Source organism: Silene latifolia, chromosome Y, assembly GCF_048544455.1.
Source record: "Silene latifolia isolate original U9 population chromosome Y, ASM4854445v1, whole genome shotgun sequence".
NCBI lineage: Eukaryota > Viridiplantae > Streptophyta > Magnoliopsida > Caryophyllales > Caryophyllaceae > Silene > Silene latifolia.
In genome coordinates, this window is record NC_133538.1 from 383,492,434 (window position 1) to 383,513,071 (window position 20,638).

Here is a 20,638-nt window from a genome sequence, read left to right on the forward strand (position 1 = left end):
TTTACCCTAGCAATACACGACACACACCTCACCCGCCTCCCTCACTTCACCAGCCGAGATCTCAACCTTCACACAAAACGAGAGAGAGAGAGAGAGCCTGGGTTGTTGACGGCGCAACAGGGAAGGGGCAGGGGCTATTGACGACGACCTAGGGTGGCCCTGGTGGCTGTTTTGGTGGCGGTAAAGGTAAGAACTCAACCCCTTTTCCTCTCGTTTTGTATTTATGTCGCGGGTCCGTTGGTTGTTTGGTGTCTAAGGGAGGTGTTCACGGTGGTTGTGGATGGGGTATAGGTAATGGGTGGTTGGAGTCGCTCCTGTTGGTGGTGGTTAGGTGGGTTATATGTGGTGGAAATGGCGGCGGAGGTGTTGTCGACGGGGGGTTGACACACGGGTTAACTGGCGGGTTTTCAGACGGGTTTAGATGGGTAGCTTTGGGGTGGTGCCACCGTTGACTAGGGGGAGGTCGACAAGGTGGTGCTAGGTTGTCGGTGTTCGTGGGCTGACGGCGAGCAAGGGCGTGGTGGTTTGGCAGGGGTAAGGTTGTTGGTTGCGGTGGTGGTAAAGGGAGAAAATGGGGCGGTGGTGAAGCACGGCTTTGAACCAGGCCAAAAGACGGCCATGGTTGGACTCGCCGGCGGGAGTCGACCACCTTGGGGTTGGTGGTTGGTGGTGGGGACGAAGTGGGTAGCAGGTCAGGTGGTTGTCGAGGTGGTGTAGGTGGCGCGTGAGGTGTGTGAGTGCGTGTGAAGGGGGTAGTGCGATGACGGGCTGTTTTGGTTTAGAAGCGGGTTTTTCATAATGTAATCGTTATATTCGTAATGAGTCGTATTCTTAATTAATTAATTTAATTCCCGAGTTATTTAATTAACTAGAAACGGGATTTTGTGACGGGTTTGTTAAAATGAAAAGACTACTATTTCGGGAAAGTTTCTATTTTGGGAAATTCTATATTTAGTAGTTAATAATAATAAATATTATAATGGTTTTAGGTGACGGACTCGTGAAGGATCGATAATCAAATTCATTGCCTTATTTCTGGACTGCTTAACTGCTTAGTTGGATTCGCTGGCACTTTGAGGTAGGGGAAATACACTTGACTTACCGGTGTTGTTGAATTGTGTTGAGTTGTTGTGTTACATGTGACCGAGCTGTGATCGATGACTGGTGCGTGGTTATAATTTATGTTATGATTCATATCTTTGGAGTGTGGTTGACTGAACTGTTCGTGTTGATTATGTTATTTCATTATTTTGATAGCTGGCATGATTTCATTCATTCATATACATATTGCATTGCATTAATTACTGTTGAGCATTTCATATGCATTGGAGTTGGAGGATGATGTGGTGGTGACGATGTCGAGATACGATGTGATGTTGTGATAGGCCCAGGCGGGTTCTCAGACTTGCCTGGTGTCCTCAACAAGCGAGTGGGCGATCGGCTACTTATCGGTATATATAGTCTACCGGGGATCGGTATGGCTGGGTTGTCCGGGTTATGAGATATGAGAAATGAGTTACGAGTTATGAGTTGAGATGGAGATGGAGGTGACGGAGGATCATGCATATCATATTTTGTTGTTCAATTGTTCTCCCTACTCAGCTTCGCGGCTGACCCTGTGTATTCGTGTACGCCTGTGATGATCCAATTATTGGGGAGCAGATTGACAGTATTTCGTAGACCGATGGGAGCTGGGCCGGAAGAGAGTTTGGATGACGGACTTAGTGCCTAGCCCACCTTAGTCTTATTAGTAGCTTTATCAGACTGTATCTTTTGGTCATATTTTTGGAGACTTTGTTTTATTCCAGTTGTAATCTCACTATAAACATTTTTAATAAAGTACTGTGTTTCTTTCCTTTGTATCTACTACCTCGGGTTTCCGAGATGGTAACACCGTCATTTATCTGAGGAGTCCTTATGGGTCATTTTTATTTACAATTGTTGCCACTCATTAATGGGCCTAATTTTGATGTTTATAAACACTAACCCATTGTTAATTTACCCAAAACTAAACACTAATCCAATCTACACTAACTACTCCCTCCCTTTTTTTGGATCAGTCCAAATACTCCCTCCCTTTATTTTGGATCATCATAAAACTCCCTCCATTTTTATTTGGATCAACCCAAAACTCCCTCCATTTTTCTGGATCAACCCATAATTTTCCCCCACCTACCGTCCAATATGAAAACCCTAAATCCTCACTGAATCTCTAGATCTTTCCTTCCTTAGATTTATCCGCCTCCTCTTCCCCTTTCTTTCTCTAGATCTTCCCATTGCAAACCCTAGATTTCCCATCTAAAAACGATTAATCTTTGATTTTCCCTTTGATTTTTCCGCCTCCTCTTCTTCTAAAAACCATTTGATTTGTTTTTATGGCTCCTAACCATTCAAATTGTGGGCAAGAGTGTCTTCAGTGTGTGTTGGATTGGTATATGCGTCGTTCATCAGGCGATGAAGATGGAGAACCTTCCTCTACCCAGATCTCGCTGCCGCCTACGAGGATTGTACCTGACTCACTAAGTCCGTCTGATTTAGGCACTCAGGTGGGCGAAACGGAGTTCTATGACGCTTGTTCTTCCTATGTGCCAAATACACCTGGGTTTGATGAACTCTCTAATGAGTCTGGTGATGATGAGCCTGATTTTGTGGTACATGATACGAAAGCGAAAGCGGTTCTCCCTGAGCCTTATTTTATGGTACATGAAGCGAAAGCGGTTCTCCCTGAGCCTGAATCAGAAAGTTCAAAGAGGTTTGATGCTTATGTGAGGAGGTTCATGGATAGGCAAAATAAAAAGGCTGCTGAAAATGTTGAGTTGGTATAAACTTTCTCTCGACACTTTTATTTTGTTTTATACGTTACTGTTGATGTCATCTTATTGTTTATGTCGACACTTTTATTTTGATTTAAACTTTCTGCTGGTGTTTTCTGCTGGTGTAATAAAATTTGCTGTAAAAAACTTTTTGCTGGTGTTTTCTGCAGGTGTAAAAAATTTTGCTGTAAAAAACTTGTTCATTTTGCTGTTTACTGTCTTCTGTAAAGTAAATGCATGTTGTCTTGTTACTATCTTGTTACTAGGTATTAATGGGTGTGTATAGTAGCTATTTTATGTCTGATGCATGTTGTTGATGTCTGCTGGTTGTTGATGTCTGCTGGTTGTGATTGTTCAGTTGCTCTTTTTACAGGTTTTTTGTCTCTTGTCTTCTGTCTGCTGGTTGTTGTGTTCATTTTCTGAATCTGTATGACGTTTAGGTTGCTCAGTGATGACATTCCTTACTGGTTTGAGAGCTTTTGTACTTAAGTCAGTGGCTATTTGACAAAGGTAGTAAGGCCACCACATGGTATACCATTTGTTGGTGTGTCTGTAGGAGGCCTTAGTACCTTACACAACTCAATGATAAGGTCATTTAGGCCCGAGAGTTGTTTTAACAGTGTTGTTGTATGTACATCAGTGATGGTTCAATTTTTTTTGGTCTGAGATGTTGCTCAGTGATGATGAAACCTTACTGGTATGAGAGCTTTGATGGGGCAAAAGTTATGTTCAGTGCTAATAAATTGAATTGAGAGTTTTGATAAGGATTCCACCATAGTATTTTCAAGGTTTGTGTTATGCTTTTATTTGTTTATGTAGGAGGTCTTTCATATTCCACCACATGACAGTTTGAATGTAACACAAAAATCTTGAAATGCTCTGGATTTAGGAGACCTTAATCATACAATATGAAGGCTCAGTGATGAGATTGCTAAATGCTTTGAGAGCTCCTTCCCCTTCATTTCAAAATATACATCAGAACCATGCATAACTTGTCAATATTAGAGATTACAAAATAACTTCACTGTCTCACTGATGTTTATTATGTAAGCACTCCATAATAGGAATGCTTCCATTATAAACATTCATTACATTGCCAAAAGACCGTGACTTCAGTACATTACTTAAATATTTTACAACAAAATATGAATGTCTTCATTTGCATCTAGATTTGCTGATTTACTGCCATTGGTACAGTAATATGCTCTAAACCTTGATCCTTCCCTGCTGCATTTAATTCATGGAGACATTCCATTACAATGTCTTGATTTTCATCTAGATTTCTAGGCAATGTACCTGCTGCCCTTTGTGCTTTCTTGCCTAAATGTGGTAACTTGAAGTCATTATGGCCCTTATTTTTCAAGACTTCCAACATTACTTCTTGTAGACTTAACCACACATCATCGAGACATAAAGGAGGCTCTTCATCCCAAGCCTGTATAACATTGAACACTAATTTATCAACAGTTTTTGCCCTTTTCCTTTGCTGTAGTGTTTGAATTGACCTGAAAAATCCTAAGTCTAGCACATTCAAGTCAGGTGAGTTGGGGGGTTGTTGACTCAGGGTTATGTTAAATCCATCTGATGTAGCTGCATTAACAAAGTCTTGATCAATGCATCTAATATGGGGTTTTGCATTGTCTTGTTGGATGTTTATGTTCTTTGACATGTTTCGTGGCCACTTGCTTTTAATGGCTGGAAGTATTTTTGACATAAGCATATCTTTCACTACTTGTTTAGTAATGGATGCTATTGACTTTGTTTTCAAAGTCCCAGCTGGTCTGTTTTTTGAGTTTCTTTTTGCTGGATCCATGAAAGTAAAGGGAAATATTCCTATTTTCCCATCAAAAAGAAGTGTGCCATTTCCATCATATATTGGCCTTGAAACAGCTGACATGAACATGAATTTGGTAATGAAGCTCTTACTTTTGCATGACCTATATGGATTCATCTCTTCCATGAGAACAAAAAACTTGGCTTGGTCTTGTGTAATGTAAAACCATTTCTCATCCATATGAATGTCATTTGACATTTCTTTGAACTTTAAAGAATTAGAAATTCTATCATACCTTAACTGTGAAAGAGCAAACCACATCATGTGAAACTTGTTCTCATCCGTTAGTGAAGGCTTCAAGGCTGACGTGTGTGACCTTATTTTGCGTTGTTTAACCCAATTCTGAATTGTTGAAGGTGAGACTCCAACTGCCTTGCTAAATGTGATTAATGAAGTTCTTTCTCCCATTGGTATTGCTAGTATCCTTTCAACAGGAATTTCTATAGTAGGCCTTCCTTTCTTCCCTTTGATCTTTGAATGTAAGTCTAATTCATCACCATTTAGTCTCTGTCTTTTTGCAAGACTCCATATTCAAAATATGGTTTTTTTGTCCACTCCAAACTGGTCAGCAACTTGCTGCATTTTACCTCTTTCTGGCCTGCCATTATTGGTATGCTCGAATAAAATGCAGACAATCCTATGTCTTTGATCATTTGAAAGGTTTGGACCACGCATTGTTATACTCGTTTGAATACTGATTTGTGAATATATTTTGGACTGTTGTACTAACCTTTTTTTTGAGTGCAGTATGAAGCAAGAGAAAGAGAAGAGAAGAAAAAAAGAGAGGAAGATAAAACTGAAGAAATGAAAAAGAAATGAAGATGCTGAAGAGTAGTACTGACTTGTGATGTTATCTAGGCTGAGTTGATGTAATACTTAGTTATTTGGAGGGAGTAGTATTTATGGGAGCCATTATATGTTGATATAATGGTAGTATACTACTCAAAAAGTGGAGTATATATTATATTATTAATTGTAATATTTAAGTGTTAAATGATTACATTAATAATTAATTATGTAAGATAGTCAACATATGACTTATAAGCATTTGTGGGACAAATGACAAAAGGCAAAAATGGACCAAATCAAGTCCAATATTTCGGTCATATTAAGAGCACAAGAGATGCTCTTTTGTCTTTTGTAGGTGTTGGTTATTGTGTGATAGTGACATATCACACAAGGCTTTTCATACTACTTCTTACACCATTGCTCCCTACACTCTACATAGACTTTACAAGTGAGTAAAACAAAAGCAAAAGATTCCTACCAAGTGTGAGGCCACCGGTTTTGGTCTTATAAAGAGAGCATTTGTTGCTCAAAATTTGGCAAAAAATGCTTTTGCTTGTTTTTCCTCTTGTTTTTCCCTCACATGCAATTGATAAAAACTCTCTACAATACTAATACTCATCATCTATTACTAGAGGTAGTAATACAAGAACATTAGTATTATTAAGGTTACTTTTCTACTACATATCTAGTTAATATTAGTAGGAATTTTTGGGATTAATCTTGGGTGCAATTTATTGGAGTGGCTTCTATACTTGGAGTCTTAGGAGGATCATCCATCATATTTAGCTCAAGAACAAGTGAAGGAAGGTGACCTTACTTGTGCCCATTATTTCGAAACACCTAACAATGTAAGGAACATTGTTCTTCTTATAAATCATTCATTTTGTTATGCATGCACTAGATCTAAAGAACAAATAATTAACAAGTTAATTAGTTTACTATTAGAGGAAACTAATAATAGGTATATGAACCTAACAAGTGGTATCAGAGCATAAAGATGTTGCATGCATAATCGGTTATTGTTTTTCCGAGTTAAAAGGTTAACATATAAAACTTAAAAATTTATGATTTATAAGTATAAGCCACGAAATCACCATGCATGTTATATATTCTGGTCCTAAAATTTTTTTAGGTCATTTTTATGATTTATGGAAATTTATTGCTCATTTTAAGGATTTTTGGTCATTTTATTACAGTTTTATGACTAAAATGGGAATTAAAATGCTAAAAATAGTTAAACTTCGTTTCTGACCTTGGAATATTTATATGACCTCACATGCATATTTTACAAGTTTTTTGTAAAAGGACGAGTTAATTTGATTAATATTGCATGATTTATGATTTTTATGAGATAAAGATGGATTAAAAGAGGTAAAATGGTTAAAAATAGTTAAATATCGAATTAAGCCATGATCTTTTAATATGATGTTACATGCAAGATTTACAGAGTTTATGGAAATTTCTAGATTAAGAGATCTTCTTTAGCATGATTTATGGATTTTTGAGGAAAAATGGCATAAATAGTGACTATTTTAGCAAAAATTAGCTAAAACGTATTGCAAGGCTTGAGAAAATTATTTTAAGTTGCATTAATATCCCACTAATCATATCTAAAGTTGTAAAAATTATTGGTTTAATTTTCGTATACTTTATACATTTTACGAGATAAAAACGATAAAAATGCAACTATATTTTCTCAAAATTAATTCAAAAATTTTAACCATGATTTTTGACATTATGAGTGTCATGGAATTATTCCATAATGTTCAAAAGTTTAAAATTCAAATTTTGAAATTTTTATAAATTAATTTGGATTTATTTCATAAATATGATGATTTTAAGGTCAAAAATGAGCATAAAACTAAATTAAGTTGAATTATTGTCAAAAATTATGTGATGACTAATTTTTGAGTCCTAAAAGGTGTTAGGATAATTAACTTGAGCTTAGATGTGATTTAAGTGTTAATTAGTGATTTTAAAAGGTTATTATCACGCATTTCCATAAAACCGGGTTATATGTATGACATAAGTTAAATAGGGCGATTTGGCACATCATTTGGCATGATAGGTACATATTATAATGCTGCATATTTCAACTGTTGAATGTCTTTTATTTATATAATTTTGAATTATGTAATTTTATCTTAGTATGGCCTTAGTTTTAATCAATATTACCCGTAATGAAAGGGAATATTGATTCGGTTGTAATTTAATGTGATCTCGTATCACTTTTATTTTTATTTCATTAGTTTTTCCATTTTAAAAATGTATAATAGGAATAGCTTCGTATTTTTATTATTATTGGTAATTATGGAGCATCTTCAAAGACGGTGCCATTCGGAAAGGTGATCCGACAACGACGGTGTCTTGGGAGGCGTGTCATTTGAAGAATCAAGGGACCAAAGGAGTTGGTTTCCGAATATGTAATAGATTATTTGATTTTCTATTTTAGGAAGGCCATACTAGGAATTTTATTTATTGCTTTGCATTTCTTTTAATATGTTGCATGCATTGCCAAATCGCCATAACAACACATGCATATCATATCGAGTCATCGACCGTGTCAATTAAAATTATCGTACTTCACCGCTTTAGTTCACTTAAAAACGTGATAGATAATAAATTGACAAGACCTCTCACATATAATAATTGAGATAAAGCCTTACCAAATAGTAGAAACCCATGAAGTACCAATTTCATGAGGGAGTTAATCCGACTTCACCGTAATACAAACGTTGTTACGTTGGCGAAGTGGGGTAGTAAAATGTTATTACATCGAAATTTGGATTGAGCTCAACGGAAGTATTGTTGACCGTAGTCGCATGTGTTCCGGGCTAAAGATGAAAATTAGAGTAATTTTTATCGACCGAGAGTTCTAAAAGCAGAATCGATTAAAGAGTTAATCCACTGAGTTATATTAATAAGGGATGAATCGGCTCATCGTGCCCGAGTTGATATGAATTTGGATCTCGGAATCATTTATGTAGTTGGGTGGAGGTCACTATATAAATGCAATGCTTGTAGTTAAATTTACGAGTATTATTAAAACGATAGATGATAATTATTTCCTTCATTTCCGTTTTTGTAGTTAATTATACGCAATGAATTCATCTAATACTCCTACACCAATCACCGTTGAAACATGGCTCCAATCATACGATGAAAAATTCTCCGATTATGACAATGATACGATTAGAGAATTACGCGTTGGCTTTAGTGAGGATGGAAATCTTTGTCTTTTTACTACGTCTTCACCTCCCACTCACATACTCATGCCTACCTCTCAGGTAAGAGGATCATATGAGGGGAATCTCACAGATTCCAAGATATCCTTGTTTGATGAAACAAGGAGAAATATCAAATTAAGTGGGAGTTCTAGCAAGAGTGTCCTTGCAAATGAAAGGAGTATTGGTATTAAGAAAGGAAAGGCAAAGATGAGTGAGAAACCCAAATCCGATTGTGAATTGGAAGTTGATAGTGAGACTACCACAAAACCAAGATGGGTGCTCCATCCTACCATGAATGTCATTATTCTAATGTCATGGGCCATTGGAAGCGAAATTGCGCCAAGTATTTAGAAGATATCAAAGTTGGGCTTGTTATTCCAAGTGGGACTTGGAAATGTGGAAAAGCTAAACAAGAGTGATATGAATCTACGACAATGAAATGGAGCTCGGGTAGCCGCCACTTCAAAAGAAATTTATATACTTGTTTTTGCTAATAGTTTTGAGTTATGATTTACATAATTGTTATTATGTTCCCACTTATTCTAAAACATTATTTCCATTTCTATGTGAGACATGAAAGGATATATATTTTGTCTTTAAAGACAATTGTTGTATTTTGTTGAAAATAGACATGGATGTGAGCCATGTCACTTATCTTTATGATACAAAAGTTTTAGACAGTTCCAACTCATGTAAAGATATCTACATAATACGTTCCAAAAGACTCATAACTTGTAATTCAAATGATTTGTACATTTGATTTTCAATTAGGTTACGTAAATGAGAAACGCATTAAACGCTAATGTCGACTAGAATTATTGGACCATTTGATTTTTAATCATATGGAATATGCGCATCTTGTCTCCTTTGCAATATAATTTGTACTTCCTTTAGTGGTAAAGGGACACAAGCAAGTGATTTGTTGAGACTAATACATGCCGATGTATGTGTTTTAATGAGCATCACCGCAAGGGGAATTTATGACTACTTCGTCACTTTTACCAATGATTCAAGTAGATAAGGGTATATTTACTTAATCAAATAAAGGATGAAGCATTTGAGAAATTTGAGAAATTTCTAAAATGACGTAGAGAACCAATTGAATAAAGTTCTAAGCATTACGACCCAATCGTAGTGGCAAATATCTAAGTAATAAATTTTATTTATTAAAGATGGATTATGACCTAGCGTCACTACCCATAAGATCAAACTAATATGAGTTGGTTTGAGTTGTTGAACTCAATTTTGGGAATTTTCAATCCAAAACGGACAAGTAATTCTAAACGGATGGTCAACCATGAGATACCTAGAATAGAGAGTCTATTAAACAGATGACATGGATAAGACTCGTATATTATCAAGCTGCCATGTAAGGATGGCCTTTTGATAGTTAATACATAGTCTAAGTAAAACTCCTAATACTCCGTTAAATATATATGTTTGTGACTCACAAAGCTATCTCTCAAGATATTAGATGTATTTCTGAGAGATAGAGTGGGAGTAGATTGAATCGTCACAAACATCTCTTATAGTTGAAATGTTACTTTGTGAAAGTAATAGAATTATAGAGTGGGAGTTGGTATTGAACTATTATCTATGAAGATAGTATGAGAGCATAGTTCAGTAGGAGTTTTTCGCACATGTCTTATTGTTCAAAAATATTACTTTGTGAAAGTGATAGTATCATGACCTTGTTACATACGAGCCGAAGCATTACAATCCGAAAATATTTACTCAAGAGTAGATTTACTTTAAGACGCGGGTCTCCTCAAAAGTAAAAAGAGCTCCAAAGTACTCAAATGCATAAGATTTACATAATGATGTTAATCAAGATAAATTATGTTAAGAATTGCCGCATTTCATTGAAGAATGGCAAATAAAATTCGCTTTTCTAAAATGGGAATTTAGAGAAGGAAGTATTTGAAACACAAAATCTTAGATGAAGATCTAAGAATCCTAACATATTATGCGTAACTTTCTTAAGTGATCTTAGAATGATCTTTAGCAAGCGTTAAAGGATTATACTTTTCGTTCATGTGATTATAGTGAATTGTTTCATTCACATGATTGAAGAATCATGATATACATGAAGTTAAGTGGGAGCTAGAATTATTTCTCTATGTCTTATATGTTGATAACATATTACTTATTGAGAATTATGTACCAATTCTCTCTTCTGGCAAGAGTGATTGGGAAACTAGGAAAGGGTGCAATATACTTTAGATTACCGAATCTATGTGAGAGTATATTGGCATAGAGTTGAGAGTCTTATGAGGATAAGATCTTTCGTATCTGTTTAACATCAACAAGGATGAATGGCTTATTCATGATGATGAAAGTGGAATTACTATGATGGAGTCATAGTCGTTCACTGAACCCATTAAGTTGTTGATTACATGAAATCGATTGCTAATGTTTCCGCCATTAGAACGATTATGTATGCCAACAGACGCACGTGCTGTGATGTACCATATGCTAGGTACATTATGAGTCAATAATAAGTTAATTCATAAGATGGGCTTGTGATAGCCTTAAAGTACAATTGATGACTTGTAAATATGTTTGGATGATAAACTAAGTTAGGTGTTGAAGGGTTTCACAAACTTTAGTTTCCAAGCTTAAAAGGATTTGATGAAATCCTAAGCTAATGTTATTGACAAAGGAGTAAGAAACTAAGAAAAGTGTTTTAGTTTCTCACATTGCAAATATCTACAAAAGGAATCTAAGTAAGTTGTGATAAAATAGTCAACGTAGGGATTAAGGGTGAATCCCTCTACAAATGACTTTATCACAAGTTATGTGATAACAGTGGGAGCGTCTTTCAAGTTAAAGAGCCCACGTCTAGCAATAAGTCTAGACAAATACTTAGAAATGAATTCAAGTTATTAGAGATAACATCGAATTGAAGGAAATAGCAATTAATAAAGTTGGAATATATGGATATCGGGTATATCCACTTGCCAAGCTTGTATTGCATTTTAATTAGTGTTTATAATACACTAAAGATTATAGAATATGAAGTAGTAATAGTGTATTGACTGTTCATATGTGATAATCACATTTATTGTTTGAGTTTTATTAAACTCACCCGCTACCTTGTCGTATCCGAATGGGTTGTAGAGACAAATTGAACCCCATTAAAGTGAACTGGATTGACATGGTATTCGCCCCTAGTTACTTATATGAGGTGACGTCTCGAAGTGACTAGAGTGTGATGCGATTGATGGCAAGTTCAAGTGCCATAGAGTCATATGGGATGACTAGTCGATCACATAGGCAGACTGTATGGGACAATCATGTCGAGGCGATGACCGCTTATAGAGTTCTGGTAATTCATAAAGCCTGGTCGTGGAAAGAGCTACTATAGTATTCTTATGAGTCAATTCTTTTGACTAGAGACTATTCGCCCAAGTTGGCACAACTTCTGATTAGCTTTGATTTATACTCTACGATTTCGTAAATGAGGTCAAACTGGGTATATTTTGGGTTATGATGGACTGTGGCTGAACGAAGGGAATAGGGCGATAGGAATTGTCCACCCCTTGTCAGGGTTGTTTGAAATCTCAAGGCCACTCGAGTAGTAGTTAACTGGAAATGCGTGGCCACGCTCGGAAGGTATCATTGATAGATAATTCCGGTCAGATAGTTAATCTCGAGATCGAGAAAACCACTCAAGATATGATCAAATGTAAGTACGACCTGCAAGACACCTTGCATTGAGTGGGAGATTGTAATAGGACAAGAGAATTGGTGATGCACACTTGTCGAGGACAAGTGAGAGATTGTTGGGAAATGTGTCCTCAACAATAGTGCGATCACATGATTTAAATATCATTAATAAATCTCATACTAAGAATACATGAGGGATGATTCTTTATACAGTCGACTGACCGTCATTAATCGGTAATGATTGGCTAACTAGAGTTTGACATTACTGTCGTGTGACGGTGGTGGTCAGTTGATCCCTTTAGGTCACACCTATAGGATGAGGCCCAAATAGATACTTAATTAATTGTATGCGATACGAATTAATTAATTCCTTAATTATGAGAGTGCAAATTTTGCGTCTTATTGTAATGTGATTAAATAAGATTTAATTTAGTAATTAAGTGTTAAATTACTAAATTAGTTGAGTTTTTAATATAAGTTTTGAGGTAGAGGTAATTAGTTATTTAAAGTTACAAGAAGTTGTAATTTTAACTAACTAGTATTTATGGGAGCCATTATATGTTGATATAATGGTAGTATACTACTCAAAAAGTGGAGTATATATTATATTATTAATTGTAATATTTAAGTGTTAAATGATTACATTAATAATTAATTATGTAAGATAGTCAATATATGACTTATAAGCATTTGTGGGACAAATGACAAAAGGCAAAAATGGACCAAATCAAGTCCAATATTTCGGTCATATTAAGAGCACAAGAGATGCTCTTTTGTCTTTTGTAGGTGTTGGTTATTGTGTGATAGTGACATATCACACAAGGCTTTTCATACTACTTCTTACACCATTGCTCCCTACACTCTACATAGACTTTACAAGTGAGTAAAACAAAAGCAAAAGATTCCTACCAAGTGTGAGGCCACCGGTTTTGGTCTTATAAAGAGAGCATTTGTTGCTCAAAATTTGGCAAAAAATGCTTTTGCTTGTTTTTCCTCTTGTTTTTCCCTCACATGCAATTGATAAAAACTTTGTACAATACTAATACTCATCATCTATTACTAGAGGTATTAATACAAAAATATTAGTATTATTAAGGTTATTTTTCTACTACATATCTAGGTAATATTAGTAGGAATTTTTGGGATTAATCTTGGGTGCAATTTATTGGAGTGGCTTCTATACTTGGAGTCTTAGGAGGATCATCCATCATATTTAGCTCAAGAACAAGTGAAGGAAGGTGACCTTACTTGTGCCCATTATTTCGAAACACCTAACAATGTAAGGAACATTGTTCTTCTTATAAATCCTTCATTTTGTTATGCATGCACTAGATATAAAGAACAAATAATTAACAAGTTAATTAGTTCACTATTAGAGGAATCTAATAATAGGTATATGAACCTAACAATTCGAGGTACCAAAATATTAAGACCTTTAAAGACTTAACCGTACTAGGAACAAGGATCGAAGATGACATCCGTAAAGGGCTCTTGTCCAAAGCGGTAGGTCGTGGATATTAAGGCTCAACAAGTCGTTCTTACGGCTCTACTAGCAAAACTGATGAAGTTAACCTTCTAGAGCCATCTAAGAAGAGTACCCCACCAAGAAAATTCACAAATATTGGGGACACATATTCCAACACTCTAAAAAGGTTGATGAAACTGGGTAAACTTCAACCTATAGGCCCTACACCCAAACCAGGAAAGAAATCCAAGTTCTGGGATGAGAATTCGTACTGCGAATACCATAGAGGTAAGGGACATGATACATAGAAATGCTACAAATTGAAAAATGTGCTTCAAGACATGATTGAAGACGGTCGCCTACCAATACCGCCTGGAGGTAAGCCTAACAACATTCACAATCCTCTTGGAGTTATGATGATAACAAGTGATGAATCTACCTTAGATTGCTCACATCTTATCTCCCCTAAAGAAGAGGTGATCAATGGGATATGGACGGATAGCGAGGAATATGTCTACCTCCAGGATCTTCCCTTAATCAAGAGCGCTGAAAGCATCATAGATAAGATCATTGCCACACTGGGCACAGAAATCAACTCAAATCAGCAGAAAGGATGGAGAAAGTCGATCAAGTGGACAAACAATCAAGGAAGACTCTTCATGCTCACCACGGGAGAAGGAGAGATGTTCAAAGGAGAACCAGAAGACGATGAATTCGAGTCAGAGTCAGAGTCGGAGTCTAGAGAAGTTCCTAGAGAGTCTCCTCCTGTCGTCATTCCCACTCCCCTTGTTTCTCCTAGCGTAGTATCAGATAGTAACAGTAGTTCAGGAAATATCCCAACAGCTGTCCCTTTACCCCCAATGACTGCAGATCAGATGGCTTCTTTGTTTCAACTTTTCTCAAACTTTAATATGAATAAATCAGGTTCTTCTTACTATCTGTGTTACTCTGAATTCAATTCTGTTTACGATGATACTGAGGATGACCCAGACCCAGACTCGATCGAGATACCTCCCTACATAGCCAAAGAAATACTACAAGAGGGGGAAGAGGGACCAATAATAGAAAACACTGAACCCATCAACGTAGGAACCGAACTAGAACCCCAAGAACTTAGGATAGGGACGACCTTGAGCTCTACCGAAAGGGCCAGTTTCATAGACCTCCTACACGAGTTCAAAGACATTTTTGCTTGGTCCTACAAAGACATGCCAGGGATCGACTTGGACATCGTAGAGCATAGAAGCCAAATCAAACCGGGCTTTAAACCCGTGAAACAGAAGCTTCGTCGAATGAGGACAGAATGGGCTCTCAAGATCAAAGAAGAACTCGATAAACAGTTCAAAGCCGGGTTCATCAAAGTTTCCGAGTACTCAGACTGGGTAGCTAACATAGTACCCGTACCCAAAAAGGATGGGAGAATCCGTGTTTGTGTTGATTTTAGAGACTTAAACAAAGCGAGTCATAAGGATGACTTTCCTCTACCACATATCGACATATTGGTGGACAATACAGCAGATCACACATTACTATCCTTCATGGATGGATATGCAGGATATAACCAGATCAAGATGGCCATAGAAGATATGCATAAGACCGCCTTCGTCACTCAATGGGGAACCTATTGCTACACGGTTATGCCGTTTGGGTTAATTAACGCCGGAGCTACATACCAACGCACCGCAACTACGCTCTTACATGACATGATGCATAAAGAAGTTGAGGTATACGTAGATGACATGATTGTCAAGTCCAAGGATAGAGAGGGGCACATTGCGAATCTTCGCAAATTCTTCTTAAGACTACGGAAGTACAAGATGAGGCTCAATCCTCAGAAATGCGCATTTGGGGTAACATCCGGTAAACTTCTGGGATACGTTTTTAGACAACGAGGAATAAAAATAGACCCTTCTAAGATCAAAGCTCTAATCGAAATGCCGCAACCTCAAACGGAGAAAGAAGTTAGAGGATTCCTAGGCAAGGTGCAATATATAAGTCGATTCATATCGAAACTCACCATGATCTGCGAACCTATGTTCAAGAAGTTAAAGAAAACAGATCACACCATGTGGGATGATGAATGTCAGAAGGCTTTCGACCGAATCAAGGAAATACTAGCCAAACCACCAGTGCTCATGCCACCTCAACGAGATCAACCTCTTGGTTTATATCTCACGGTAACTGAAATGGCCATGGGCTCCATGGTAGCTCAAACCATAGGAAAAGAAGAAAGAGCTATCTACTACCTTAGTAAGAAGTTCTTGGAGTACGAGTGCAAATACACACCACTCGAGAAGACATGCCTCGCTCTTGTGTGGGCAACGAAGAAGCTACGCCATTACATGCTTAGCTACTCCGTCAAAATATACTCCAAAATGGATCCTGACAAATACCTCTTCGAGAAACCCGTTCTCAATGGACGCTTAGCAAGATGGACTTTGATGCTCTCAGAATTCGATCTCAAGTATGTACCTTTGAAAGTTATAAAGGGGCGTGCCATTGCCGAATTTTTCGCAGAAAATCCCATTAATGATACACAAACGATTGACACCTAGTCGTTTCTGGATGAGGATATACTCTAAACTGATGTAGACTCCTGGGACCTTTATTTTTATGGAGCATCCACTAGTAGAAAAAGTGTCATTGACATCGGTTATTTTGCCCCATTTACATCGGTTTTGTGGCGATGTTTATGGGGGCGACATATATAGTATTTTTAACCTTAACATCGGTTGTAAAACCGATGTTAATAGCATACAATATACATCGGTTTCTTTCTATAGCCGATGTTAATAGCCTCTCATTTACATCGGTTTTGGAACAGAACCGATGTAAACATCACCTTATGTACATCATTTATTAACTAAAACCGATGTTAATAGGTTTTTTTTTATTAAAAAAAATTACATTTTGAGGCGTTTCTTATGGGAAAAACACCTCAAATAATGAGAGTAGCAATCAATAAAAAAATTACACTTCTAAAGCCGATAATTTATAAATAAATACTCCAAAAGTATAAATATACACGTGTTGTGAACATAAACAATTAGATCTACACATAAAGAGATACTTGTAGTCTGACTAAATAATGATAGTAAGGTACAAAAAGTCGTACAAGAAACCAACATAATTAGTTTAACACTTCTCCTTTGCTCCTTATATTTGAGCTCCTTCTAGCTAGCAACATTGCGTCGAGTTCGGGACAGGATTCCCATGCCTGAAAAAGCTAAGTAATGTGAAGTTCAGAAGACCAGTTGTCCCGACGTTTCACAAGAACAGCATGCAGGTTACTCGGTTAGCATTCAAAATCATAACAGCAAATCAGAACTAGTTGCATCACAATTTCAGTTTAGCATTTTCATCAATTCAGAACAAAGATTAACCTACAACGCTTGATGAATCAAGAAAAGCGGACAAGTACAGCCGTACAAGGCTTTACAAGATCGAATACTGCTTCTGAAATTAAATCTGGCAGCTTTGATATTCGGTTTCTTAACAACCTGAACTTTGAGAACATTGTTATCTGAAGGAATTACCTCAAAAAAATAGATATCTCCAGCCTTTACACGATTATGACACGCAAATTTGATCCATACTTGACCCAACATACTTTTTGCGCCGTTTTTTTAAACATTTAACTTCTCATTGCCTTCCTTCTGCACCGTCGAGCTTAATGAATTTTGAAGCATGGGTACCACATCCTAGCAATTCTCTAGCAAATGGCATCGGAATATTTTGCATTGTTCCAAACCAGTAAATCATCAAGTTATACAACAATAACATTACTCAATCCCCATACGGTCTAACAGATGTACAATAGTACGCTGTCTTACGAAAACAAAATTGACAGTTTCTAAATGCAATATACGGAGTAATCCTTATTCACCAAGGTATAGTATGAATGAAAAAATATTGAAAACTCACCAAATAAAGTCTTCTATGAACATTATAAATGTGGATAGCGGCAAGAAAGAAGGAATTTTTCGGAATGGGAATACCAGCAACAGTCACATCTCTCAGCAGTTCTGTATGTGGTCCAAACCAGTCAGGATTCTTTGGTAACGTAACTATGCAATTAACAATGTGAAAAAACCGTAAACAGTGGTGGAGCTTGGGGGGCTAGCAGTGACGTTCGCCCCCGCTGACGGTCGGAAATTTCAATATTTTTAATTAAAATCTCCATCTTCCTAGCTCCGCCACTAACCGTTAATAAGTGACTTAAATATTCATAATTAAATAAATACGAGTAAAGAATTAACCGAAACATAAATAATTCGCATTTACTCCTTAACCACAGGCAGAGTAGAGAAATAAGTCTGATGATAGAACTGCCTCGATACCAAAAGTATAGGTGCTCCATGACACTACAATCAGTTGGCAACAAAATAAGCACAATCACGGATTATGTGAACTAACAAAAACTAACACTGTTATGGAAACCAAAACACCTCAAATTAATTAGCACAAAATGAATTGGAAGGCCATGGACCAAACCTTGTGAGCATTAGGTTAATAACTTCGGGATCAGGGTAGCTATGAGCAACATAGGCAAGGGCAGTCACACCACTATCAGGCAATTTTACGGCATTAAATGTAGGATGTATATTGCAAACTTCCCCATGGATCAAGGCAATCAAACAATTTGACGCGCTGGATTCTACACACTCCTCCACCAAAAATACTATCAGTTCAACTACAAGATAAATAATGGTATTTCTGAAATGTTGTGAAAAGTTATCAACATACAGATTTTTGAATTGAGCTACAATATGAGCTCAGATCATCACAGGTCACTTCAAACAGAACAAGTAATGTTCGCGCATCTATGAGTATACATTTATACTCCTCTTGCTCAGTGTAATTAACAAGCACTCGTAAAGAGTCCAGGATTGGTTTCTACATATCCAGTAAAATACACAAACATGTGAGGCATTTCATAGGCAATATAAGAAGTTACATATATAGAGAAAAACACGGGAATCACAACAATAAACACATGCAAAGCAAGATCTCAAAGCTGGCCCCGTTAACTCATATGGACCAAGGACAAAAAATTCCAACTAAGAAACCAATCTACAGAGTATGACCTGAGTACTCATAGGAGAAGGGAAGAGAGAAAATTATTGCAGAGTCGAACTAGGGATTAAATGTGAAAGACAAGATTTTAAAATTGGGATGCTGTGAGAACAATAGATGCAGCATATGTGACGTTTTTCCAGAAACCCACGAACATCTCTTCTAAATAATCGAACTAATAGAGAAATGGAGTGGAATCAAGATACCTATCATTGATACCATGCAAGGAAGCTCGGGGATGAAAGGTACTAGATTAAGGAGGAAAATCCATGTTGCAATCCTTAGTGCCTGCTATTATTATTTGTGGCGGTAGAGAATGCGAGAATTAATACCGTCCTGAAGAGCATCAAAACTGAGATTAGACAGAGAATACGGGGAAGATAAAACTGCCTTTCCTAAAAATAAAAATCTTAATCTCGATAGAATTAAAAAAAAAACACTAATTCATTAATCCATAAACCCTAACCAAATTAAATGATACGGAGAATAATTCAATAGAAATTAATACCTAACACAGCTGAAAATAATTAGCTTATTGGGTGCCTAATAGCGAGGTGTACTTACGACGTCAGTGCGGCGATAATGGAAGCGTATTGCTATTGCCATGACAGCCCTCGAATGGACATACAAACCATTGCATTCCTTATCAACATATTAAGATAGGTGGATCAATATGATAAGGCAAATTATCTATAACAAGCACGAGTTTATCAAAAGTCAAATTGGAAGCCAAATCGGACCATAACAAGCATGAGTTTATCAGAAGGCAAATCGGAAACCAAATCAGTCCATAACATTTTTCGTTGCAAAACTCATTCAATCAGCAGTAATATAATGAAGAAACAATAAGATAAATACTAATTATTATTTGTATGTATCTTTATTCATATATCAGCATCGAAGGAGAGCAGTTGATGGAGTAGTTGCAGCAGAGATGAAGGACTGTGGTGGTCGGCCTGGTGTGAACGATAATGGGTAGGGCAACGAATGAACCGTGTGATGGACGTGATGGCAAAGGACACGGCTCTACTGTGGTCATCGAGGGTGGTACACAGACGGTGGAGGGCGACGGCTTGCAATAGTGTTTGGAGCTAAGGGGTTTTCTTCTTGAGAGGCTTAGGGTTTTTGTTTCTAAATAGAAGTTACGAGATATGTTTATTGGAATATGGAATAACAACCCGTGTTACATCAATTCAATAAACCGATGTAACATGAGTATCATCTAAAAGATGGACATCGGTTCTAGTAAAACCGATATAATGGGAATAAATTAACATCGATTTTCAAATAACCGATGCTAGCAACTGATGTAAATAAAAAATAAAAAATATGTTACATCGTTTTTTCTTAAAAATCAATGTCAATAGTTAAGCTTATGGTTTTTACATCGTTTTTACTAAGAAGCGATGTCAACATGGCGATGTCAATGAGACTTTTTCTACTAGTGATCGAACTTAAGAGGATTTGGAATAGGAGTGTTTCTCATTTCTCCTGAAGGCGAGCATACACCAATCTCTGTCAAACTAGACTTCGAGGTGACAAATAACGCTGCAGAATAGGAGGCTTGTCTCATTGGATTACAAGCAGCAGTAGGTTTAGGCATCAAGAATCTTCGAGTGCATGGGGATTCATCTTTGATCATCAACCAAATTACGGGATCTTGGAAAATCCGAAGTGAAAGCTTAGCACCTTATCAAGCCAGAATAGACCCAATTGACCAATTCTTCGATCAAGTAACGTACCTACACCTACCTCGAGAAGAGAA

The 20,638-nt window shown here is 36.8% G+C and overlaps 1 protein-coding gene and 1 long non-coding RNA gene across 5 annotated transcripts; both read right to left on the reverse strand.

Annotated features, from left to right (window-relative positions):
- Positions 1-3,978: 3,978 nt before the first annotated feature.
- LOC141631978 (uncharacterized) lies at positions 3,979-5,055 on the reverse strand. Its single transcript, XM_074444578.1, has one exon. It carries the CDS (start codon positions 5,053-5,055, stop codon positions 3,979-3,981), a length of 1,077 nt encoding a protein of 358 aa, XP_074300679.1.
- Positions 5,056-16,786: 11,731 nt separating this feature from the next.
- On the reverse strand, positions 16,787-20,037 carry LOC141634235 (uncharacterized). Of its 4 annotated transcripts, none has more exons than XR_012538990.1 (3): positions 19,438-20,037; positions 19,080-19,209; positions 16,787-18,693 (listed from the first exon to the last, which is right to left on the reverse strand). It is a non-coding gene; the product is annotated as an uncharacterized LOC141634235 (long non-coding RNA). The 4 variants fall into 4 exon arrangements; XR_012538988.1 differs by having other exon boundaries at positions 16,787-18,454; positions 18,544-19,209; XR_012538987.1 differs by having other exon boundaries at positions 16,787-18,161; positions 18,292-19,209.
- Between the last annotated feature and the right edge of the window lie 601 nt (positions 20,038-20,638).